This window comes from Cebidichthys violaceus, unplaced genomic scaffold (assembly GCF_023349555.1).
Source record: "Cebidichthys violaceus isolate CVI_PGR_0920_01 unplaced genomic scaffold, fCebVio1.0.p SCAF_13, whole genome shotgun sequence".
Taxonomy (NCBI): domain Eukaryota; kingdom Metazoa; phylum Chordata; class Actinopteri; order Perciformes; family Stichaeidae; genus Cebidichthys; species Cebidichthys violaceus.
Window position 1 is genome coordinate 13,743,587 of NW_027176296.1, and position 22,693 is coordinate 13,766,279.

General features: G+C 40.0%; 2 protein-coding genes across 2 annotated transcripts in view; one reads left to right on the forward strand and one right to left on the reverse strand.

Moving 5' to 3' along the window:
* Positions 1–8,112: 8,112 nt before the first annotated feature.
* On the forward strand, positions 8,113–14,790 carry LOC137870162 (sterile alpha motif domain-containing protein 9-like). The gene is made up of 3 exons (XM_068707169.1): positions 8,113–8,841; positions 9,025–9,298; positions 9,662–14,790. The coding sequence occupies exons 1-3, from the start codon at positions 8,122–8,124 to the stop codon at positions 13,297–13,299; spliced, it is 4,632 nt and encodes a 1,543-aa protein (XP_068563270.1). The 5' UTR covers positions 8,113–8,121; the 3' UTR covers positions 13,300–14,790.
* A 2,173-nt stretch (positions 14,791–16,963) lies between these two features.
* The window catches only part of frem1b (Fras1 related extracellular matrix 1b), a 39,192-nt gene continuing 33,462 nt past the window's right edge, over positions 16,964–22,693 (reverse strand). The window contains exons 32-35 of the mRNA XM_068707823.1: positions 22,534–22,692; positions 22,186–22,304; positions 21,119–21,204; positions 16,964–17,287 (exon numbers count right to left, since the gene is read on the reverse strand). Coding sequence (XP_068563924.1) covers positions 17,094–17,287; positions 21,119–21,204; positions 22,186–22,304; positions 22,534–22,692 — 558 coding nt within the window. The 3' untranslated portion in view covers positions 16,964–17,093. The remainder of the gene's footprint in view (positions 17,288–21,118; positions 21,205–22,185; positions 22,305–22,533; position 22,693) is intronic.

Sequence of the window (22,693 nt, forward strand, 5' to 3'; positions counted from 1 at the left end):
TCCTTGCCAGATTGTGCGTCTTTTATCTACAGCAAAAGTGGAGTTGGACAGGCCCTAAATGCACTTGTAGAGCATTCAATAAAATCTCCCCCTGTGAAACTGACGAAGCACTCTGGGCTTTATTACGTGCTGTCTTTAATCAACTGTCTTCCTATCTCCACCAGAACAACCTCTTGGACCCCCACCAGTCCGGGTTCAAAGTGGGTCACTCGACTGAGACAGCCCTCCTTGCGGTGACAGAGTCGCTTCACGTTGTGAGAGCTAACTCTCTCTCCTCTGTCCTGATTCTCCTGGACCTGTCTGCGGCGTTTCACACGGTGAATCATCAGATCCTCCTCTGCACCCTCGAGGGGATGGGCGTCTCAGGCTCTGCACTCTCCCTGTTTGCATCCTACCTGACAGGTCGATCCTACCAGGTGACCTGGAGGGGGGCCGTGTCGGAACTACGCATGCCGATGATACCCAGCTGGTCTTGTCATTTCCCCTCGGTGACACTCAAGTGGAGGCAAGCATCAATGCGTGCTTGGCTGACATCTCGAAGTGGATGGCGACACATCACCTCACTCCTGGACTACTGCAACTCTCTACTCGCCGGGCCCCGGCGTCGGCCATCAGACCTCTGGAGCTTGTCCAGAAAGCTGCAGCTCGCCTGGTGTTCAATTGCCCCAAGTTCTCCCACACAACTTCCCTTCTCCATTCTCTAAACTCTAAGAGCTCACATTCAGTTTAAGACTCTGGTGCTAGCCTACAGGGCAGTGAAAGGAACAGCTCCTTCCTATCTCCAGGCCATGGTCAAGCCCTACACCCCCACCCGACCACTTGGCTCTGCTGCCTCGGGGCAATTGGGTTCCCCGTCGCTCAGAGATCCCTGCGGCCAATCGACCCGGTTACGGCTGTTTTCTGTCCTGGCCCCACAGTGGTGGAATGAACTTCCCACTGACGTCAGGACAGCAGAGTCGCTGCCCATCTTTCGGCGCAGGCTGAAAACTCACCTCTTCAAGAAGTGCTACCCTGAGTCTTCCACTTAGCACTTATTGTATTCATACTAGCTTGTTGCACTTATTGTATTCGTATTGGTTTGCTGCACTTATTGTATTTGTTTGTTTCTGCACTGTACTTTTGCTCTGGTTTATGCTCTTAGATGCTTGTTTAAAAAAGGAGACGCACTTATGACTTCTGGTGATTAGTAGTTCTCTTGAATATCTATGTTGAATGCACTTATTGTAAGTCGCTTTGGATAAAAGCGTCTGCTAAATGACTGTAATGTAATATAATGTAATGTATTACCACACTCTGCAGCTGGATATTGGATTTCCTCATAAACACACCCCAGACAGTTCAGATTGACGGTCCACTATACGGCTGAACCCCCACTGTTGAGTTGAACTGTGGGCCACGCCCCTTACAGCCTGAGTGCACCAGGTTGAGTGCACCAGGTGAGATTGATCAGCTAATTAACTGGCTTTGCAGTCACACACTCACAGAATCACGGCAGTTCAGCACTGATAGTCTGGGAGGAAGCAACAGAAGTGACTGAAACAGTGTTTGTGCAAACCAAAGCTTGTTTTGAACAAGGAAGAAGCAGCTGGTGAGCTATCATGCATTGTAACTGTTGTAGCCCATTGCTTGTAGCCATTGGCTGAGATGAACTGATTAAGAACTGCAAATACTGATGGTTAAAAGCATGTTAGGTAAATATAGTTAAAATGCTGTCATGGTATTTAATTAATTAAAAATGGATTATTTGCTATGTATTTACAAGGTTACATTTTGGGTATTTAATTTAAGTAATTTAAGTATTGTAGTCTGTGCACTGCATGTGGTTATCTTGCTTTTCATTTTCTTAAGTGGTGTTTTGTTTGTATCTAAAGGTTTTTCACCTGGTCACTTGATCACTGCATCAAACTTCTAAAATAAAAGAAAGAAGAAAAAGAGAGCAAAAGTGTGATCAATGAGTGGAATCCTGTGAAGTCTTCCTGAAATTGGCTGTCCTTTTCAAGTGGGGGAGTTTGCACATTGAAACCTCGCAAAAGTGAGGGATCACTTGACACCCACTCATCATCTCACAAAAACCTCAGCTGTACATGTAAAGGTACAGGTTTACATCTTCTTTATTGCAAACTGTTACACTTTCTTCATATGCACATTACCATACTGTTATGCATTACACTATTACAACCTGTACTGTACATATTTTGTGTGTTTACAGATACATATACATAAGTGTATATCTTACTTGTATATATAATTTAGCTTTCCATTTATATTTCTTCCTTGAGGGCCACTTTTAAATACTTTGTTCTGTCATTGCCGATCTTATTGTTTTATCCTATTCTAATTAAATATATTTCAATATTTGTTTATACATTTTATGTAATCCTGTATTGTATTATCATAATAATACTGAAACTTGAACTATACTCTGACTATACTCGGGCTATTCTGCAGCATAATGAGTATGTCATGAGTGTGTGATGCAGCTTTTCATGTCATGACATAGCTGCATCACACACCCAAGCTGCAGCTACTTACAGTCAGAAACATCAGCAACATAGGCAATCCAGAACAGTTGATTTCTGGAAAAATGGGCAAAAAGTCAATATAAGGGAACAAAATCAAGGCTTGAAACAAATTAGGCTTTGTGACATGGCTTGATTGCACTGGTGATTGTGATCACTAAGACAGGGAGCAGCTCCACAACCACAGCAAGGCCACTACAGAGCAGGAGAACCAGTCAGGCTGCTTCTACGTTTGTTGCCAAGTTTTTTGTTTTTTTTTTATGGTCAGAAACATCGGTGAAATACACAAAGGTATTCATTTCCAAATGCTGTGTGTGGGTGTGTCTCTATAGAGCTGCTCCCTGCCTTAGTGATCAGTGTAATCGTGCCATCTCACAAAGCCTCAGTCTCTGTCAAGCCTGATTGTCTTGTGTTCTTGCCAAGCTCTCCTAATATTGACTTTTTCTCCAGACGTCCAGGGTTTTTGCTGACTCCTTGTCTTTACCTTAGCCTCACTGCCAGACTTTTGGGATTTTTGACCATTACTTGCCCACGGTTTTGTTTCTGCCTCGCAAATCCACCTTTTTTCATTAAAACTCAATAATGAGACTTCTGAGTTCATCTGCTTGTGAGTCCTCTCCATGCTGCCTGACAAGATGTGGAGGTGTTGGCAATCAAGCTGAAGACATCACGGAAGGTAACGTTTTCCCAAAAGCTTCTCAATTTATATTTGGGAAGGTCTTGAGATTCTGCTGACCAAATCTGGGATGGATCAGTTGAATCCTCTAGGAATTTCGAAAAATGTGGGAGTGCAATGGAGCTGGTTTAACAAGCATGAACCCATTCGTTGTATATTCTTGCATTGTTCTTAGGTTTTGATGTGTCCTCCCAAGTTTCCTAACTTTTAACTACACCAAGGGTGTCAAAAATGTGTTAGCCAAACGCTAACAAAATGCCTGTAGCTAACTACATCAGATTTCAGTATTTTAAAGGATTTTGCATTCCTTGTCTACCATGGATGCAGTTGATAAACTAAAATGATGATGGGACAAGTTAGCAAGCTGATTGGACAACTGCATGAGGCATTCTACTTAACCAAACATAGAGTTTACTTGCGTTAATGTCAAGCCCTGATTTATTTTACATGTATCAAAGTGTTATTTTTAAATCGAGGTAATGATACTTTTACTTTAATAAAAAGATAAAAGAAGTACTTCTCTATAAGTATGTTCTTTGTTTCTCCCTCCCCTCCAGCCTCCTCTCTCTCCTCATTTTGCTTTTTAAAATAATCAGTTATAGACTATAGCTTCATTTTCAATACATGGTAACAGCTAAATGGATCATATCTTTTAAATAGTCTTAACCTTCACACATAAAAACCAGGCTGATGCACATGATTCGAGCATACAGTGCGAGTGGAAACGCATCATGCAGAGCGTGCAAGGCTGTGACAAGCGCAAGCTTTAGTTTTGAGAGACAGTAGCTTATGTGTCCACTGGCAGGGACATCAAAGATAATGATGAGCGTCATATCCATCATTGTCTTATTTTACCCACCCATCAGTTATAAATCAAAAAAGTTTATTTTTGTGACCCAGCCTGTGCGATCTGCAGATTAACTGCTTAGCTGCGGTTATATCTGCTATCCGTGCATCCCTTCTCCGGATAAGCCAATATATGTGCACATAAATAAAAAAGATTGACCAGGTAGAATCAGTGAATAATATCATTGATTAATGTTTATCAATTAAATTTGTCGTTTGATGTTTATACATAACATTTTACAAAACATTTGCACGCTTCAGCAGTTGAGTTTGAGAAGCACCAGGGAAGAGCGTGAAGATATTTCATAGTTTAAGATAGATTCTACTTTAGGCCTAAAGCTTATTGATCTGTTTATTAATTTTCTTTATCTGAGGTTAACTTATTGACTAAGAAGTTTTTATTAACTGAATTAAAAATGATCTGGCCTAGAAACATCCAACTTATTCACATCTGGAAATTATATTGTTTTCACCAGACGGTTCTGATGGGCAGAGGGGAAGTTAAGCTGAGTGAAGAAGTCGCAGTTTCTCTTCAGGCATCTCTGCATCTTGGATCTTGTTGGATGATAGCAGTTTGTTTGGATCACATTCTTCCATCTCTCGCTCTGAGGCAGTTGGTTTAGCTTTCTCTAGTATCTTCAGACCTGGTCGTCTTCTTCGTGGAGGTTCGGCAAGAACCAATTTTCTCTCGCTCTCTCTCTCTCAGCTGAATCATCTTGTCACCCTTCAGGGGTCATTATGGCATGCTTGACAGTTTCAAAATGCCTTTTTCTTTTAAAGTCTCTTTCTCTCAATAGTTTCTGGAACACAAGGTCAGAACCGGCAGAGCCGTGAGGGAGAGCTCTGGCGTTCAGGATTCTAAGATATGAATCTCATCAGGTTCTTGCTTCTCAGGTCGGCTGGATGTCCTCTCAGCCTGTGGACTACTAGTCTGCAGATGGACAAAACTTTCCTTCTCCCCCAACCTCTTTTGGCCTGCTGGCCAGGCGGGTAGGGTTGTGGGGATCACCCTTCAGCATCAAAGTTCAGAGTAAAAACAGGGTCTTTCTTCTGACTTCTTCTTGCTTTTATCTTCTTGAAAAAGGGGATGCAGTGTTTGGCATGAACAGCAAACCACTCCCATCCTAACAACTATCTTTAATTTAACCTTCTTTTACAAAATTAATACTAGTTAACTTACATAGTGTATTTATTATTTATTTATTCTTCCATATTTGAACGCTTGGCCACCTCAGCTGCAGAACAATACCAAACAGTTTGATATAAATCAATAAAAAAAACTGATCAAGTCGAATGAATAAAACAATTATACAACATAGATATACCCTGTTATCATGACACATACAGCTCTATGTATATATACATATATATGTGTGTACCTGTATGTGCAATAAATGAATGGATAAGATACAATTTTACTTTTTAGCACAAAACAGTGTCTTGGGTGAAGGATAAGGAGGGGGAGAACGTCCCTCCCCTCTCTTCTAACAGACACGATGGTGGTCTGTACTTTGGTTGAGAGGAAAGTTGCTAGCAGAACAATCAATATCTAATTTATGACAGGAAACAAAACAGAATTGTAAAAATAGCTGGTTATAAGGTACCAGAAAACTCTAGGGCCTAGGCCAAAGCTCTATGATCGACTTTGTGGTCATATCATCAGATCTGCGGCCGTATGTTTTGGACAAACAGGTGAAGAGAGGAGCAGAGCTGTCAACTGATCACCACCTGGTGGTGAGTTGGATCAAATGTCGGGGAAGCCTTGTAAACCTAAGCGTGTGGTGAGGGTGAACCAGGAAGGTCTGGCTGAGGCCCCTGTCCGCGAAGTCTTCAACTCCTACCCCTGGAAGAATTTATCCTGCATCCCAGGGGAGGCTGTAGACATGGAATCCAAGTGGGCCATTTGAGAGCCTCCATTGTGGAAGCGGCAGCACAGAGCTATGGTCAGAAGGTCCTTGGTGCCTGTTGTGGTGGCAACCTGAGAACCCACTGGTGGACACCAGCAATAAAGGAGGTTGTCAAGCTGAAGAAGGAAGCCTTTCAGGCTTGGCTGGACCAGGGGTCTCCGGAAATGACAGACAGGTACCAGTTAACCAGAAGGGCTGTAGCTGCGGTGGTTGCCGAGCCAAAAACCCGGGTGTGAGAGAAGTTCGGGGAGACCATGGAGAAGGACTTTTGGTTGTAAACCATGAGGCGACTCCGAAACAGAAAGCAGGGCTTGGTTCAGATTGTGTTCAGCAGGGGAGGGGAACTGCGGACCCAAACTGGGGAAATAGTTGAGCGGTGGAAAAACACTTTGAGGAACTCCTGAATCTGACCAACACGTCTTCTGTCTAGGAGACAGAGTTTGAAGACTCGGGGGAAGACGTATCCATATTTCTAGTAGAGGTTGTTGAGGTAGTCAAAAAACTCCGCAGTGGCGAGGCACCAGGGGAGGATGAGATTCACCCTGAGATGCTGAAGGCTCTGGACATGTGTTTGTTGGGCTGTCTTGGCTGACACGCCTCTTCAGTGTTGCATGGAGGTCCGGGACAATGCCTATGAAGTGGCAGACCAGGATTGTTTTAAAAAGAGGAAATTGTGCTCCAATTATTGGGGTATCACACTGCTCAGCCTCCCTGGGCAATTTTATTCCTGGGTGCTGGAAAGAATGGCTCCGACCGATTGTCGAGCCCTAGATCCAGGAGGAGCAATAGGGATTCTTTCCTGGTGTGGAACAGTGGACCAGCTCTTTACCCTTGCAGGTCCGGGAGTTTGCCTATCCAGTCTACATGTGTTTGTGGACTTGGAGAAGGCCTATGATTATGTCCCTCGGGGAGTCCTTTGGGGGGTACTGTGGGAATATGGAGTAGCTTGTATGAGCAAAGTGAGAGCTGTTTCTGGATACTCGGATCAAAGTCAAACAGTTTCCAGTGCGTATCGGCCTCAGCCAGGGTTGTCCCTTTTCACCAATCCTGTTTGTGATTTTCAAGGACAGGATTTTAAGGCTCATTCAAGGAGTGCCCAGTTTGGGGACCTTAGAATTCCATCCTTGCTTTTTGCAGATGATGGATTGCACCTTCCCAGTGGAAAGTGAGTCACTGCCCCAAGCAGGGGAGTGTTCAAGTATCTTGGGGTCTTGTTCAAGAGTGAGGGTAAAATGGAATGGACAGGCAGTTCAGTGCCAGTCACAGAAGACAAAGATGTCGATTTACCAGTCCATGTGTTCCGACCCTCACCTATGGTCATGACCTAAGGAATGAGATCACAGATAATGAACTTCCTTCATAGGGTGACTGTGCGCAGCCTTAAAGACAGGATAAAGAGCTGAGACGTCCTAAGGAAGCTTAGAGTAGAGCCGCTGCTCCTTACGTCAAAAGCGGCCTGCTGAAGTGGGTTGGGCTTGTGATCAGTATCCCTCCTGAACGCCTCCCTTTAGAGGTCTTCTGAGCACGTCCAACTGGTAAAAGGTCCCGGTGTAGACCCAGAATATACCTTGTCTGACCTGGGAACATCTCAAGGTTCCCCAGGAAGAGCTGTAAAGGGTTGCTGGGGAGAGGAACGTCTGGAATGCCTTCCTAAGCCTGCTGCCCCTGTGACAAGGCCTGGCCCTGGATAAGCGGAGGTTAATAGATAATAGATGGATGTTTAACTGTTTGAGATTTGGTGAATTGCTGTATAAAGATATACTATATTAAGTGAGTCGGTAACGTAAAATGAATTTTGTATGTCTACAGAACAAAGATGTTAACAAATGTTAAAAAATAGCCAATGTGTGAATAGTTTACAAATAAAGTGAATTTGTTACTGTGAGGTGGATTCAAAATATATATACAAAATGCAAGGACATTAGTGTGCATTCAAATTTCAGTTTAAGATCTCTAGAGACACAAAGATGGATTTATGAAAAATGTATATCAAAGGATAGTCTTTATCTTATCTGCTGTGAGTGTATCGAGGCATCATCATTATCATCATTGTCATCAAATTTCAGTTTTTATCATCTATCCATCATCATTCACTACATTCCTGACTATTATTTCATTATTTTCATCTTTTACTCAACTCACTTTAGGTTGATCTTAATTAAAACGCTCAACAATGGAGCTGCCACCCTCAATTGAAAAATGGACCAAGGAAGACGTCCACCTGTGGCTGATGACAGTGGTCAAAGTTCGTGAGACTTATGCCAACAGATTCTGTGAGGAGGAAGTGTCTGGAGACATTTTAGTTGTCTTTGAAAAGAAAAACATATTGCACTTGGGAATAAATCATGGTCCTGCTGTAAAAATCACATTTTATCTAGAAAGTCTGAAAGAAGGATCACAACATGAATCACAATTCCCACCATATGTGAAAAACTGGACAAAGGAGCAAGTGAACCAGTGGTTAGTGCAGCATGTTAAGATAGATAGTAAATATGCGGAACGACTCCAAGAGGAAGATGTGTCTGGAGATTGTCTTGTTTGCTTCAAAAATGAGGATTTTGAGGATCTGGATTTGAAATATGGTCCTGCTGTTAAGATTCTGTCAGCTCTCGGTCAGCTGTACAAGAAACCAGAGCCAACACTGCAACCAATCCTTCACACCAACACAGACCAAAAAGAATCTCCAAAACCCACTCAACCTGAACTGGGTCTGGCTCAGGCCATAGCAATCAAACTACCAGATTCCTATGACAAAACTGAATCAAAAACAGACAGAATGGTGCAAAAGGAATCTGAAAAGGTTCAGCTGCCATTCCAAAAAGTTTCAGAGAAGGAGGGAATTCAGCAGCCAAAGCCACAGGACTTAGGGGCCAGGAGAAAAGGAGCTATTGTGGTAAAATCTCTGTTTTGTAATATATTAATTATATCCAGAATGAATAGAGCCTTTTGATATACAACATACATATTTTGTTAGTGTACACAAAGACATCAAACTTTCAGGATTTTTATCAAGTATGGACAGTGATTTCTTTGTAAAGTTTTTACACTAAATATTTACTTCTGTTTCTTCCTGCAGACCACAGACATATCAAAGATCACTGTGGAGATCCAGAACATCCTAGCCGAGCTTTTAAAAGATGAGCTAAAAGTCTTTCAGTTCCACTTAGAAGCATACACTGCATCTGAGCTTGAACCTATTCCTCGAGGTAGACTGGAGGGCAAGGACACCATGGACACCACTAGGTTAATGACTGACCACTATGGAAGAAAGGAGGCTTTACAGGTCACAAGAGACATTCTGAAACAAATCAATCAACGGGAACTTGCTCGTCAGCTGGAAAAGAACATGGGTAAGACAACCAATGCAAATATTTATTCAATCTGTGAAGTTGCATTAATTTGAAAATACATTGTTTTTGTATTCTGCTGATTGTCTGCATTATTTCGTAATGTTTTCTACACAAGCTTGTTGACAAGTCTTAACTGACACATTTGTGAAGTGATTTGTGAAGTGATTTTAAAGTTTTACGTCTTAACCAGTAGGGTTGACACTAAGACCTTCAGTCAGGGTAGAAAAGTCGCAAAATAATACACAGTGGTTTTACTTTTTTCATTGGATTTGGTGACATTAACAAAACCAGCCTTAACCCAAGATGTTGTTTTGTGAGTGTCTTCTTTTACTCAAAAATGCATTTACTTTGCTGTTCATACAGGTCCATTGGAAGAAAAGACAGTTTCAAAAGACGTTTTGAAGAAAGAAGCTAACCAGGGTGACAAACTTAAAAATTTGTTAACTTGTGGTGGGAACTCACTGGACAACTATGACCATTTTATTGTTGTTGTCAACAAGAGCAGTCCAGAACAAGTGCAGTATCTTCAGTTTTTGAGTAAGCTGAAACCCTTTTGTGTGTTGGACTTTGACCCCAACTCTGTTGCTCCGGGTGGACTGTGTCATTCCTACAGAGAGTCAAGGGTGGCCAATCTGCATACACCCTCACAGTATCAAGGACAAACTGACTCAGTGATAAAAAGTCTTAACCTCTACAAACAGACCAGCTGGGTCCTCTGCAATGGCAGACATGACCTTGACTGTGACTCAAACAAGGAGTTAGACTATAGGAACTGGCTGAGGACATCTTGCAAAGATGTAGAGGAATTGGTTTCATTCATTTGCAACCCTGACGTTCTTTTACGCGGAGGAAGTCTCATCATTTTCCTCTTACTTTCACCTGTGCACACTGAGAAAGACCCAATATTTGACATCTACAAGTCTTTCATAAAACAAACAAAAGAGGAAAGCATCATCACTATTTGTGACTCTCAGGGCATGTATGAAAAATGGCGGGAGCTTGTACAAGAAAAGTGTGACTCTGACATCGACCAACGATCTATATATGAGCTGACCCTCAGTGAGGTCAATGGAACCGTAATGGCACTGGGGCCTTTCAATCAGTCGTCTGAAAGGTTGCTTCCCTCTTCTGGTTCTAGTTTTGTTGTTCTAAAGCAGAAGGATGAAGACTTATTGACAGCTCTGGATATTTTGTGTCTGAATCAGTGTGAAAACACAATTGATGAAAACAGTTCAGAGTTTGATGACCACAGAATCAGAGTTGAGGAGGAATTCTTCAAAGGAGGCAAAGTCAAATGGTGGAACTTCTACTTCTGTGACAAAGACAAAGAGAAGCCATTTGTTAAACGGGACAAGTACGAAAATGTGAAGAAGATGATTAAGTCTCAGTGGAGGGAATCCAAAAACATGTGTGCTCTACTCAACCTGTTTCACCATCCAGGCTGTGGAGGTACCACTCTAGCAATGCATGTGATGTGGGATCTCCGTCAAGAGTTCAGGTGTGCTGTGCTGAAAGACAATGCACTGCCAAAAAAAGAAGTTGCCATTCAAGTCAGTACGCTCATGAAACTTGAAAGTGCAACACCATTTCCAGTTTTGCTGTTCGTCGATGACTCAAAAGAAACCGAGAATCCTCACGAACTAGTGAACTGCATACGTAGAGCAGTAGAGTATGGCTTAAACATCAGTGTGGATGACGAACTAAACTCCAAAGTCATCATCCTTAACTGTGTTCGTTCCCATAGCCCAAAGGAGCAATACAAACAGCACAACCCAGGACAAAGTCAATACATAATTGCTTCATTGACACAACAAGAACAGAAGGAGTTTGAAAAGAAACTCAAAGAGCTTCAAGAAACTCATGAAAAACCTGAAAACTTTTACAGCTTCATGATCATGAAGAGCAATTTTGACAAGAAATACATCAAGGATCTTGCTCGTAACACACTGGAGAAGTTTGATTACAGCTCAAAGAAGGCCAGGCTGTTTGCCTTCCTAGTGTTACTTAACACCCATGTGGCAGAATCTGAAATCTCTCTCTCCCTCTGTCAAGATTTTTTGGGGATGAAAATGATACATTGGAGGGAGGACAGTGTGATGGGCAGAATGGAGCCGTATTCAAACTTTCTCATCATGGACACGATTGAAGACTTGGGAGGATACAAAGGAATCCGAATCCTTCATCACTCCATAGCATCTGCGTGTCTGAAAGAGTTGGAGAGAAGCTACTCTTTAAGAGTAAGTGATATCACTATGGAAATGCTTCACTGTGATCTGTTCTTCAGTGTTGGAGTTGTCAAACACAGATTCATGCTCTCAATTAAACAAATGTTGATTGAAAGGCAGCGCAAGAAAGATGGAGAGGAGAGAGAACCATTTTCTCCTCTCATAGGCAAAATCCACAAAGATCAAGGGAGAAAAACTGTCCAAGAAGTCTTTGTGAAAGCATCGTCCAGGTTTGTGACAAATGCATCTATTCCCCAGGCACTGGCGAGATACTTGTACATCAAGGAGAGTGACTTCCCAGAAGCTCTGCAATGGGCTGAAAAGGCCAAGAACGTCAAACAAAACCCATACACATTTGACACAATTGGGCAGATTCACAAAAGCAATTTAAAATCTAATAGCCACAGTGAAAAGCAGGAGACATCACGCAATCCAGAAGACTTAAACACAAACATTCAAATTGCAAATAATGCTATCACAGCATTTAAAAGGGCTCAAGAGCTGGCAAATGAAGAGGACGAACCTGAGACAGAAGCTGCTGATGATGAGTCAGATAATAAGTCGGAAGACTACCCCAGAAGGTCATATAATTTTTTTGGGTATGTGGGTGTGCTGGAAATTGCCTTCCTGGTGTTTGAGATATTGAGCAGATTGCCGTTCTTTGAGGAAAGTGACCCAATGAAGAAGAAATACTTGCAGAGTTTTCTGAAAAAAACAATCCCAATCACCAGTGTGTATAAGGAGGACAATGAGATCAACAACAGATATGTGGAGATCATCAAAGAACACGAGCAGTTTCTCCAGAGTTTAAAAACTGAAGTAAAAGACATTTTTGAACTTCTGATCTTTTCCTTCACAAATATAAAAGCAAGCAGTTCTGAATTTGATTCGAAAAATCGTCGGAGTGTCGGTGTACTTTTTAGAAAATATGTTGCTCTTTTTTGCACCACATCAGAAGAAATCAAAAAAGAACGACAATGGACAATGGACAATCCTCATCTCAATTTGGAAATTCATTTTGAAGAACGAAGATTGTTTCTTGAAAAGAAACAAGCTGATACATTTGCAGGAATTCTTCAGCATTTGGACAATCCTGAGATTGAGAGGTTCACAGAATGCTATGCATTTTTGCAACAACAACAATGTATCAACCAAAAACAAAAGACAAAGGAAACAATCAATTACATTTTGGCAAACATAGTTCTTAACCTTTTTGAACAAAAATCTAAACTTGCAAAGAATCACCGCTACCTCTCTGATCTACTTTTGAAAACTCTCCAAGAAGTAGGACTTCAGTATCCCTTCCCAGATCCATACTACCTGGCTCTGCTGTTATTCTGGCCAAGTCCTGGGCAGGAAAACACAGAAATTGTAACATATGTGAGAGCAATTCGAAAATCAAAACGCCTGATTTTATCATTTCGAATAAGAAACACTATTGCCCACCTTTACCTTGGGAAAGAAAAGGGACTGAAGAGGCTTGTTTCTAAACGCCAACTAGATGAGAATTTTGAAGGGATGCGCCGTGATAACTTGTCTCAACTTTGGCGGAGTGGAGATATATTTAAAAACAAAGCAATCATCAACCGCCTTCGTCGAGTCAGTGGAACCACTGAACAAGGAGAGGTGTTTGCCAATTATGGCAAAGTGAAAATCCCTGTGCGTCCAGCTTTCATTGCTGGTATAAGAAGTGGTTCAAGCACAGAAAAGGTTACTTTCTACCTTGGTTTTGCGATTAATGGACCCCTGGCATATGATATCCAGTATGAAAACTAGGGTGACTGATTGTACAAACAAGTGCATCAGAAGCGCAAAGACATGAAATGTTCAGTGAGAAAAAATCTGTGAAACGCATCTCATAATGAACATTTGATAATGAGACATATTGCCGTGTTAAATGGAAATCCTGTAGCTCAACATAGCTGCATATGTACTGTTAGTTTTTATATTATTTTTATGAAGTCTAATCTTTTATTAACATGTATTATCCATCTTCTGAGGAGTATTTGTTCTTTTGTTTTTGTTGTCTCTTGCAGATGTGGCACATTTGCCAAACTATCTCCTATTCATTTATTTGAAAGTGCAAATATCAAAATACAGAAGTTAAGCTGAGCTCATTTTTGAACAAACAGCTGATGCATGAACTGTACATTTTGAGAAATAGGTGTGGCAGCCAGTGACTCACTGTGATGAAACATTAAACACACCTTATAAAAGCACATGAGCATTTGATTAATAAGACAAATTGCAGGGCGAAATGATGATCCTGTAGCTGTTTGTTTTTATATTATTTTTTATGACATTTAATCTCTTAACTTTTATTATCCACTTTCTGAGGAGTTTTTGTTGATTAGATATCATTGTCTCTTGCGGATGTGGCACATTTGCAAATCTCTTAATCATTTATCTGCAAGTGCAAATATAATAAGCGTAGTTAATTTTTGTACAAACAAATGCAACACAAGCACTGACGCATGAACTGTACCTTTTGAGAAATAGGTGTGGCAGCCAGTGACTCACTGTGATGGACTTTTAAACACCTCATAAAAGTACATGAGCATTTTATAATCAGACAGATTGCAGGGTTAAACAGCAATCCTATAGCTCAATATAGTTTCATATGTACTGTTAGTTCTTATATTATTTTTATGCATCTTATCTTTTATTAACATTTATCATCCACTTTATGAAGAGTTTTTTTTATGTCTCTTGCAGATGCGGCACATTTGCTAAATGTAAGCGTAGCTCATTTTTGTACAAACAAGTGCAACACAAGCCCAAAACAGTGAAAATAAACTCTTGCTCATTTTCTCAAAGAAATATCAACAATTTTGTATTTTTTTTGTTTGACTATACATTGTAATACCATTATAAACATTATCGAACAAGTTATCATGAAATGAATCTTGTGTGACAAATGTGATTGATGGTTGTCAAGTTTTCTGTAAGGACAGGATTTTGCCAGAAATGGTTTGTGAACTCTAAATGTATCAGGCGTGTGACCACACAGCCCATAATACTAAACTATGATTTGCTGTTGGCCCTTTCAGAGGCGGGACATTCATTTGTATGTTGTTGCCGTAAGATACTGTAATGTGAGTAATTAATGTAGATATAAGTATTGAAATCATAAATGGTAAATTAATGTTATTTGACGTGTGTGTGTGTGTGAGCACAAATGTACTTCATGTCACATTACTGCACAACCTCTGCCACTACTGTCAAAAGAGTCTGGACATGCCACTGATATGCATGTATAATCCTAAACTATGCAATAAAAACATATCATATTTACAGTATTGTCTTAGTTGTTGTTAATCATTGTAGCCTTTACTTTGTATACATGTGTAGTAGGAAATTAGTGACACTTTACAGCAGCTTAAACGTGTCAACCTGTGTGTCTCTGTGGGCCGTCTACAGTTGTTCAATGTACAGATTTCAGCCCTTGGAAAACCTATGACGTTTTTAGTATAAAATTTGTCTGTTTTTCCTTTTCTCATAATTCATCACTTTTAGCACCAGAATAAAAATGTTTTATCTGTATAACACCAAAAGCCAACCAAATGCTTACCTGTTATTGAATCTTAGATAAATACTTTGAGTAATCTTTTCTCTGCTGCAGGTGGGATCAGGTTTATCTCGTTTGTCAGTTTTTCAAATCAGTTAATGTAACTTTGTACTCACCAAATGGCTACCGTCTTGGCTTTGTTATTAACAAGTGGCCGTGCTTCTGTTCTTGTTAAAACATGTGCATCACTATGCTTTTAATGTTTGAAAATGTGTAGGCACTTTAAAAAAAATACATGGCATTCGATGATCCATTTGTCAATCAAACTCTTAGCAAAGCTAGTTGGGAGAAGAGCAACAACATAATTTTCAAAACATGGAGAAAAGCCTTCAGTGTCGTTCTTTGCTCTTCTTTCAGTGAAAATGCTCTCCAGTTCTGATATAACTGATGCTATTGCAGCATCTACGCTAAGCTTTATTTTTTTTTTAAGCTCCATTGATGTTTAGAACAAAAGGTTGCCTCTCTGTGTTTCGTCACACGCATCTACCCAACGTCCATAGCTGCCAGTAGTTCTTCTTAAGACCCCGATTGGTCAAAACTACTGTTTGTTTCAGACAAAAATGTATTACTTGAAGACGAAGATGAAGATGGATTTTCATGTGATCCTGTCATTCTCGCTGGATCTCGTGATATCGCGAGAATCCTGCTGCAGTGCGAGGTAAATTGGCTTCAGCTAAACATTAGAGATATTTGTTCAGCAGCCTACATACGTATCAAGGCTCATATTTTACCTATAAAGTTAACTTAACTTAATTTACCTTTTAGAAGGTAAATTAAGTCACAAGTGAAGGAAAACTAGAAACAAATATATTGCAGACTCCACAGATTATTCTATAATTTATGACATTGACAAATCCTGTGGAGGAGAGAAACTACAATATTAATTCATCAGATTAAAAAACTTTCCTCAAAGCATCATTTCAAATGTAAATTATTCTGAAAAACAAACCACTTAAGAACCAACAGTTCAGTTTATTCTCTAAATACTAATAGCATTTATCATTACACGAGAAAAAAAAAGCATGTAGTTGAGAAAATAGACAGTTACATCTGCTTCATGCTAAAAGCTGGATTTAAAACCAGTGGTGGAGGAAGTGCTCAGATCCTTATCTTAAGTTAAAGTTCTAACACCACAAAGTGAAAAAGTACTCGATGCCGAAAAATGGCGCCTGTGACTGTTATACTATTAAATCTTATTATCATCAGCTTATTATTACTTGTTCATCAATGTAAAAGCAGGATTGTAGATGTTTAAGGTGGAACTCATTTTTAACTGATTATTTTCATTATGGATCAGTCTGCTGATTACTTTCTCCGGTAATCGATTGATTGTTTGGTTTGTTAGAATAGTGAGGAATGCCGTCACAGTTACCCAGAGCCCAAAGGGACACCTTCACAATGTTTAGTCCAACCAACAGTCCAGACCTCAACATTATTACTAATATATTGCGATTATTAACATTATTGAAAGGAAAAAACACAAATCTTAAAATGTGTACAGCTGGAGCCATGAAATGTTAATGCATGAAAAATCACATTTAATTTCATGGCAATAATCTAATTACTTAATCGACCAATCGTTCCAGCTGTACTTGTGTAAACTGTTCGTAAAGTCTTGTTTTGTGTGCGCGAAAATCTTAGTTTGTGAAGTAATTAAAGCTGTCGAATGAATGTAGTGAAGAAAAAAGTACAATATTTCCCTAGATGTAGTGGAAGAGAAACATAAAGTGGTAAAAAAAGAAAATACTCAAGTGAAGTACAAGTACCCTTAAATGTATACTTTAGTGCAGTACTTGAGTAAAGTGTTTGAAACAGATTAAAAAATATATCAAACTGCTGATCTGCATCCAAAATTCAAAGACCCATACATCGGTTTGTGCAGCGATCTTTATTATGAAAAAAATATTAAAACTAATGTACAGAGCAGCATCATTGCGTATCATTAAATATGACTTTAACATGTTCACACAGGTTGTTATGACGGTAGTGGTAAATATGTCTCTCAGTGAGTCTGAGCTGGCGATGAACAGATGAATGTGTGTTGAGTTTCGGGGGAGCAGCCTGTGGAGATCCAGCTTCTGGGGTTTTCAACCAGCACGCAGTCAGAGCCGACACCGGACCCGGACCCCTTCAGTCTGGAGAAGGCCAGCGTCCGACCGTCAGCCCACATCCAGCGGCCCGCACCTCCAGACAGACCTGAGAAACATGCAGAGTTAGCAAAAAAGTGTGACGTAGAGTGACGTAGAGACACCGTATACGTCTCTGGTAGCGGCAGCAACCTGTCAATCACAGTAAGCCCCGCCCTAAGCATACCCTGCTTTATGGTCAGTTTTACTCTAAATGGACCATAATTTACTAAATGAACATCATGCTGTATTGAAGAAGACTTGAAGTAGAGTCATTTTCTCATAGACTTCTATACAACCAGAGGACTCGCCCCCTGCTGGTCAGTAGAGAGAATGCAAGTTTTAATACACTTCAGCATCGGTAGAACCGGAGGTTGCCGCCTGTTTTTTTTACAAGCAGTGACCAACAATGCTACGCAGTATACCTTTAAGAAAAAATCTGCAAACCAATATAGATGGCGTCTGAACCCTACTCTCCTTCATAGACCAGACTTTTGCCAGTTTATTAGGGACCAGATAACTTTTTTTTGTGAGACAAACTGCGCCTCCTCCCCTAATAGTTTCATATTATGGGACACGCTAAAAGCTTATCTAAGAGGACAAATAATATCTTATACAAAGGGTATCAAAAATAAATATATGGCAGAGATAAATGAGCTAGAAGCAGATATTTTGAAATTGGAAAAGGAGTTTCAACAATCTGGGTCTAAAGAACTTTACAAACGGCTGGTTAACAAAAAACTGAAATACAATACATTACATACCTATAAAGTTGAAAAAAACATTTTACGAACCAAACAAAAATATTATGAATTGGGAGAGAAAGCTCACAAAATTCTGTCCTGGCAATTGAGAACAGAGGAAAGCTCAAGGACAATTAATGCAATTCAAACTGAAACGGGTGCAACCTCACACAACCCAACAGAAATTAACGATGCATTCAAACAGTTTTATACAAATCTATATACATCAGAATCACCAGAGGATCTATCTAAGATTGATGAATTTCTGTCCACTATTGAATTGCCGAAACTCGGCCACGAAGACCAAAAGAATCTTGATTTGCCCTTCACCCAGGAAGAAATTGAAAAGGCCTTATGCTCACTCCAATCCAATAAATCACCAGGAGAGGATGGCTTCCCTCCTGAATTCTACAGAGAATTTAAGGACTTACTTACCCCCCTTATAATGGATGTGATTAATTTAGCATCCAAAACTCAAACTCTTCCAGAATCATTCTCCACTGCCATAATCACTGTGATTCACAAAAAAAATAGAGATCCATTAAAGTGTTCCTCTTTTCGACCTATTTCCTTGTTGAATTCAGATTACAAATTGATTTCCAAAGCCCTGGCTAACAGGCTTGGCCAATATTTGCCAAAATTAATAAACCCAGACCAGAGCGGCTTTATTTTGAAACGCTCATCAGCCAATAACTTGTGCAGACTCTTTAATATTATCCATCTAACAAAATCTAAAACTGAACCTAGTGTAGCTGTAGCATTAGACGCTGAAAAGGCCTTTGATAGGCTAGAGTGGCCGTACTTATTCAAAGTTTTGGGCAAGTTTGGATTTGGCCATTTGTTTATCAATTGGGTGAAAACCCTTTACCATAAACCCAGAGCCAAAATTACCACAAATGGACAGACTTCGACAGCATTTCCCTTGAGTAGATCGAGTCGACAGGGTTGCCCTCTGTCTCCAGGACTCTTTGTCCTGGCTATTGAACCACTTGCTGAAGCAATTAGACGGGATCCAGATATAAAGGGGTTCAGAGTGGACCAAATAAATCATAAAATTAATCTCCTGGCAGATGATGTAATTCTGTATCTAACAGACCCGGTTAACTCTCTCACTAAACTACAGACGCTACTAAACACCTATAGTGCTATTTCAGGATACAAGGTCAATTTGGAAAAAAGTGAAATTATTCCACTCACAAACTTCGATCACACTGAATACCAACAAACAACCCCATTTAAGTGGCTACCGAATATTAAATATCTAGGAATAATTACAGATAATGATCTTAAAAACTTGTACAAATTGAATTACGTCCCATTGCTGAGTAAAATCGAGAACGACCTACGTCGATGGATGAATCTACCCATTACTCTAATTGGTCGAATAAACTGTGTGAAAATGAATATTCTCCCGAGGTTGCAGTATCTTTTCCAGTCCTTACCCATTCCATTACCTCAAACCTTTTTTAAAACCCTCAACAAACACATTAGGCAGTTTTTATGGAACTGTAAAATGCCAAGGGTGTCAATGGAAAAATTAACATGGGATTATAGTCTAGGAGGTTTTCGACTACCCAATTTAAAGAAATATTATTTAGCAGCCCAGATGCGATATATTCTGTCATTTTTTGACGGTGGTGCTGCCCCCTCTTGGATACAAATTGCACTTCATCCTTTGAAAGAAGAAACCTCCAGTGATTTTATTTATAAATGGAACTCCAAAACCATATCCAGCAGGACAGACAATCCTATTTTGAAACATTTTATTAAAATATGGTATGAAGTTCACAAAACTCTTGGACTAAATATGAGACTATCACCAAAAACACCTCTAAGACAAAATGAACTTCTACCCATGATTCTAAATAACAAGATTCTGGAGACTTGGCATGACAGAGGAATCCGGCATCTCGAAGATTGCTTTGATCAAGGACTTCTCATGTCTTTTGAAGAACTGAAGAGAAAGTATGACTTGTCCAGTAGAACTTTCTTTTGTTACCTCCAGTTAAGATCTTTTTTGAGAACCAACCTGGGCCCTGGAATGACTCTACCTGTGTTAACTAATGTGGAAAAATTGCTTCACCAGGGAAATGTGTACAAATTTATTTCTAAAACGTACTCCATGTTGCTGAATGAGGGCCCAAAACCAGGATTACACAGATCCAGGATGAGATGGGAATCAGACTTGAATATAACAATTGATGAACAACTCTGGTCAGATTTGTGCCAGAACAGTTTGTCAGCAACGGTTAATGCCCGGTACAGACTTGTTCATTATAATTTTCTTCATCAGCTGTACCTCACCCCACAGAAGCTACATAAATCCAAACCTGAATTGTCAGAAATGTGTTTCAGATGTGGTATAGAGGTCGGCTCCTTCCTACACTGTACCTGGCTTTGCACAAAGGTGAGGTCCTTTTGGTATGACTTTTGTAATACAATAACTAAGATCACAGGTGTTACCTTTCCATTAGATCCTGAGCTATGTTTACTGGGAAACTTCACAACTCTCAACAGGTCTTTAACAAAGCCCCAAATTAAACTTGCAGTAATTGCTTTATGTGTGGCCAGGAAATGTATTGCAATGACATGGAAATCTGATTCCCCCACTCTCATCGACAAATGGTCTGTGGAAATGAACAGTTGTATTCCTCTTGAAAAGATTACATATAGTCTCAGAAAAAGATATCATTTATTTTTGAAAATCTGGCAGCCTTATTTGGAGTACATGGGTACAACACTAACAGTACAATAGGACAGATTATTTGAAGTTACAATATGCTTTCTGCTGTGTCACTTTATGCACCAACCTTTTTTGTTTTTTGGTTTGTTCGGGTGGGGGGAATTATTTATTTATTTACTTAATTTTATTTCATGTATTTGTGGTTTTTTTTTTTTTTTTTTTTTTTTTTCTTTCTTAGCGTGTTATGTAATTTTTTGTAATGTTTAATGTACTGTGTTCTGTAAGCTCTGCACGTTCTCTTGCTTGGTTAAAAAACTTGGAAAAATAAAATATTCCAAAAAAAAAAAGAAAAAATCTGTTCGTACAAGCGGTTCTTGCATGAGGCCCATTGTTTTAAAATTGGGAAATAATCTGACAGTTATAAAAATCAAAGCTTTCAAGCTTTCAGCGCGCTGCGATGAAAGCAGCCACTCACCGATCCAAAATGGCTTCCTCCCTGCAAACTTCCACAGCCAGGCCATGTCTCTTCTGGACCGCACGCTGGTCAGGCTGCTGTTAAACCTGACACACAATGTTAAGGGTCAGACACACATCTACAGCTGTGATGATACAACTTAAATAAACTGGAACTTGATGCATGTGCAGGCACTTTAACTCCGGGTTGGGGTTAAATTAGCAAGAAGCATTACAACAGATTAAACTGTATTCCACGCTGTTGGGCAACCTTTTTCCATTTTTTTTCTAATTGTCATGTAAGTACATTACAAGTAGGCTGGAACCTATTTCCCTATTCAAGTTATTATTCTTTCACTGTTGTGATTAAATCCTAAAGTCACATCTAAACAATAAAGGGAAGACATTTTTCCCGTTGAATGTTACGTCACCCAGAAGACTTAAAAGAAGAATTTATACATGAAGAAAATCTTTCAATATTGTATGAAAAATTATCCCATTTTTCATTATGGTAACATGGTTTTGGGTTTGCTTAAAATTATACTAATCAAAACAAACACAATAAGAATAAAATGGCTCTAAGGGGTCAAATTCCTTCCCAACACAGCAGGGCAAACTAATGCTAATAATAATATGTTGCATATTAGTGAGGTAAAGTGTGATTTTGTAAGTATTCTGGGATTAATTTAACATGATACCATAATAGTTTTCTATATTCAATATAATCAATATTTTCACTTTAAATATATATAAAATGACAATGTGACTCGATGAACCTCCAGAGAATAATCAGCAGAATCTGAAGCTCCACTCGTCTTTACAGAAGTGTACGCTCATTATTTAGGTGTCCAGGCCCACGACGTGTTCTGGTTCACTCTCACCGCTTTCATCGCATTGTTTCTCAGAGAAAAAGCTGTGAAAGCCACTGAAAACAACCGACTGTCTATTACTGTCTGTCATTGTTTCATCTAAAATTGTATTTTATTTTATCATAACAAATAGAAATGATGGAGAAAACTCTGACGAAGAGACCCAAGCTGCAGTTTTAAAAAAAAATGTATCCTTCAAAAGTAAAAGTGTGTTATTTACAGCAGAGAGCAGCTCCTCTCAGCGCTGGCCCAGCTGGCCACGGACGAGCTGACGATGTAGCAGCGTCTCCTGTAGTGAGTCCAACCGTCAGGACAGGAGCTGCTGATCGCCTTCCCCGTCTAAAAAAAAAAAGAAAGCGAATGATCACAACATTTTAACATTGACTCTGATTGTTTACAAGTCAGCCCGGCTTATACAACGTATACAGGAGGGAAAAACATGGGGGTGTTGAGGCATCATTGTAAATGTAGTTCAAAATGTAGATAACTTGGAGGTTTTGAGCAGCTGTCTTCGGCGTTTATGCTTCACGAGGAAAAATAAAAACTGAAATGAGGTATGTGTTCGCACCTTGCGCTGGCGTAGCTCCGGTTGGTGTCTGGGTTCCGGATGATCCATCTGAGGAGGCTCTCCGACTCGGAGGTCCTGCGGGGGACCGCGAGGCGACCAGCTCCACCCGGCGTCACCCGGATTCAGCTCCTCCACCCGGAGAGGAGTCAGACTGTGGAAC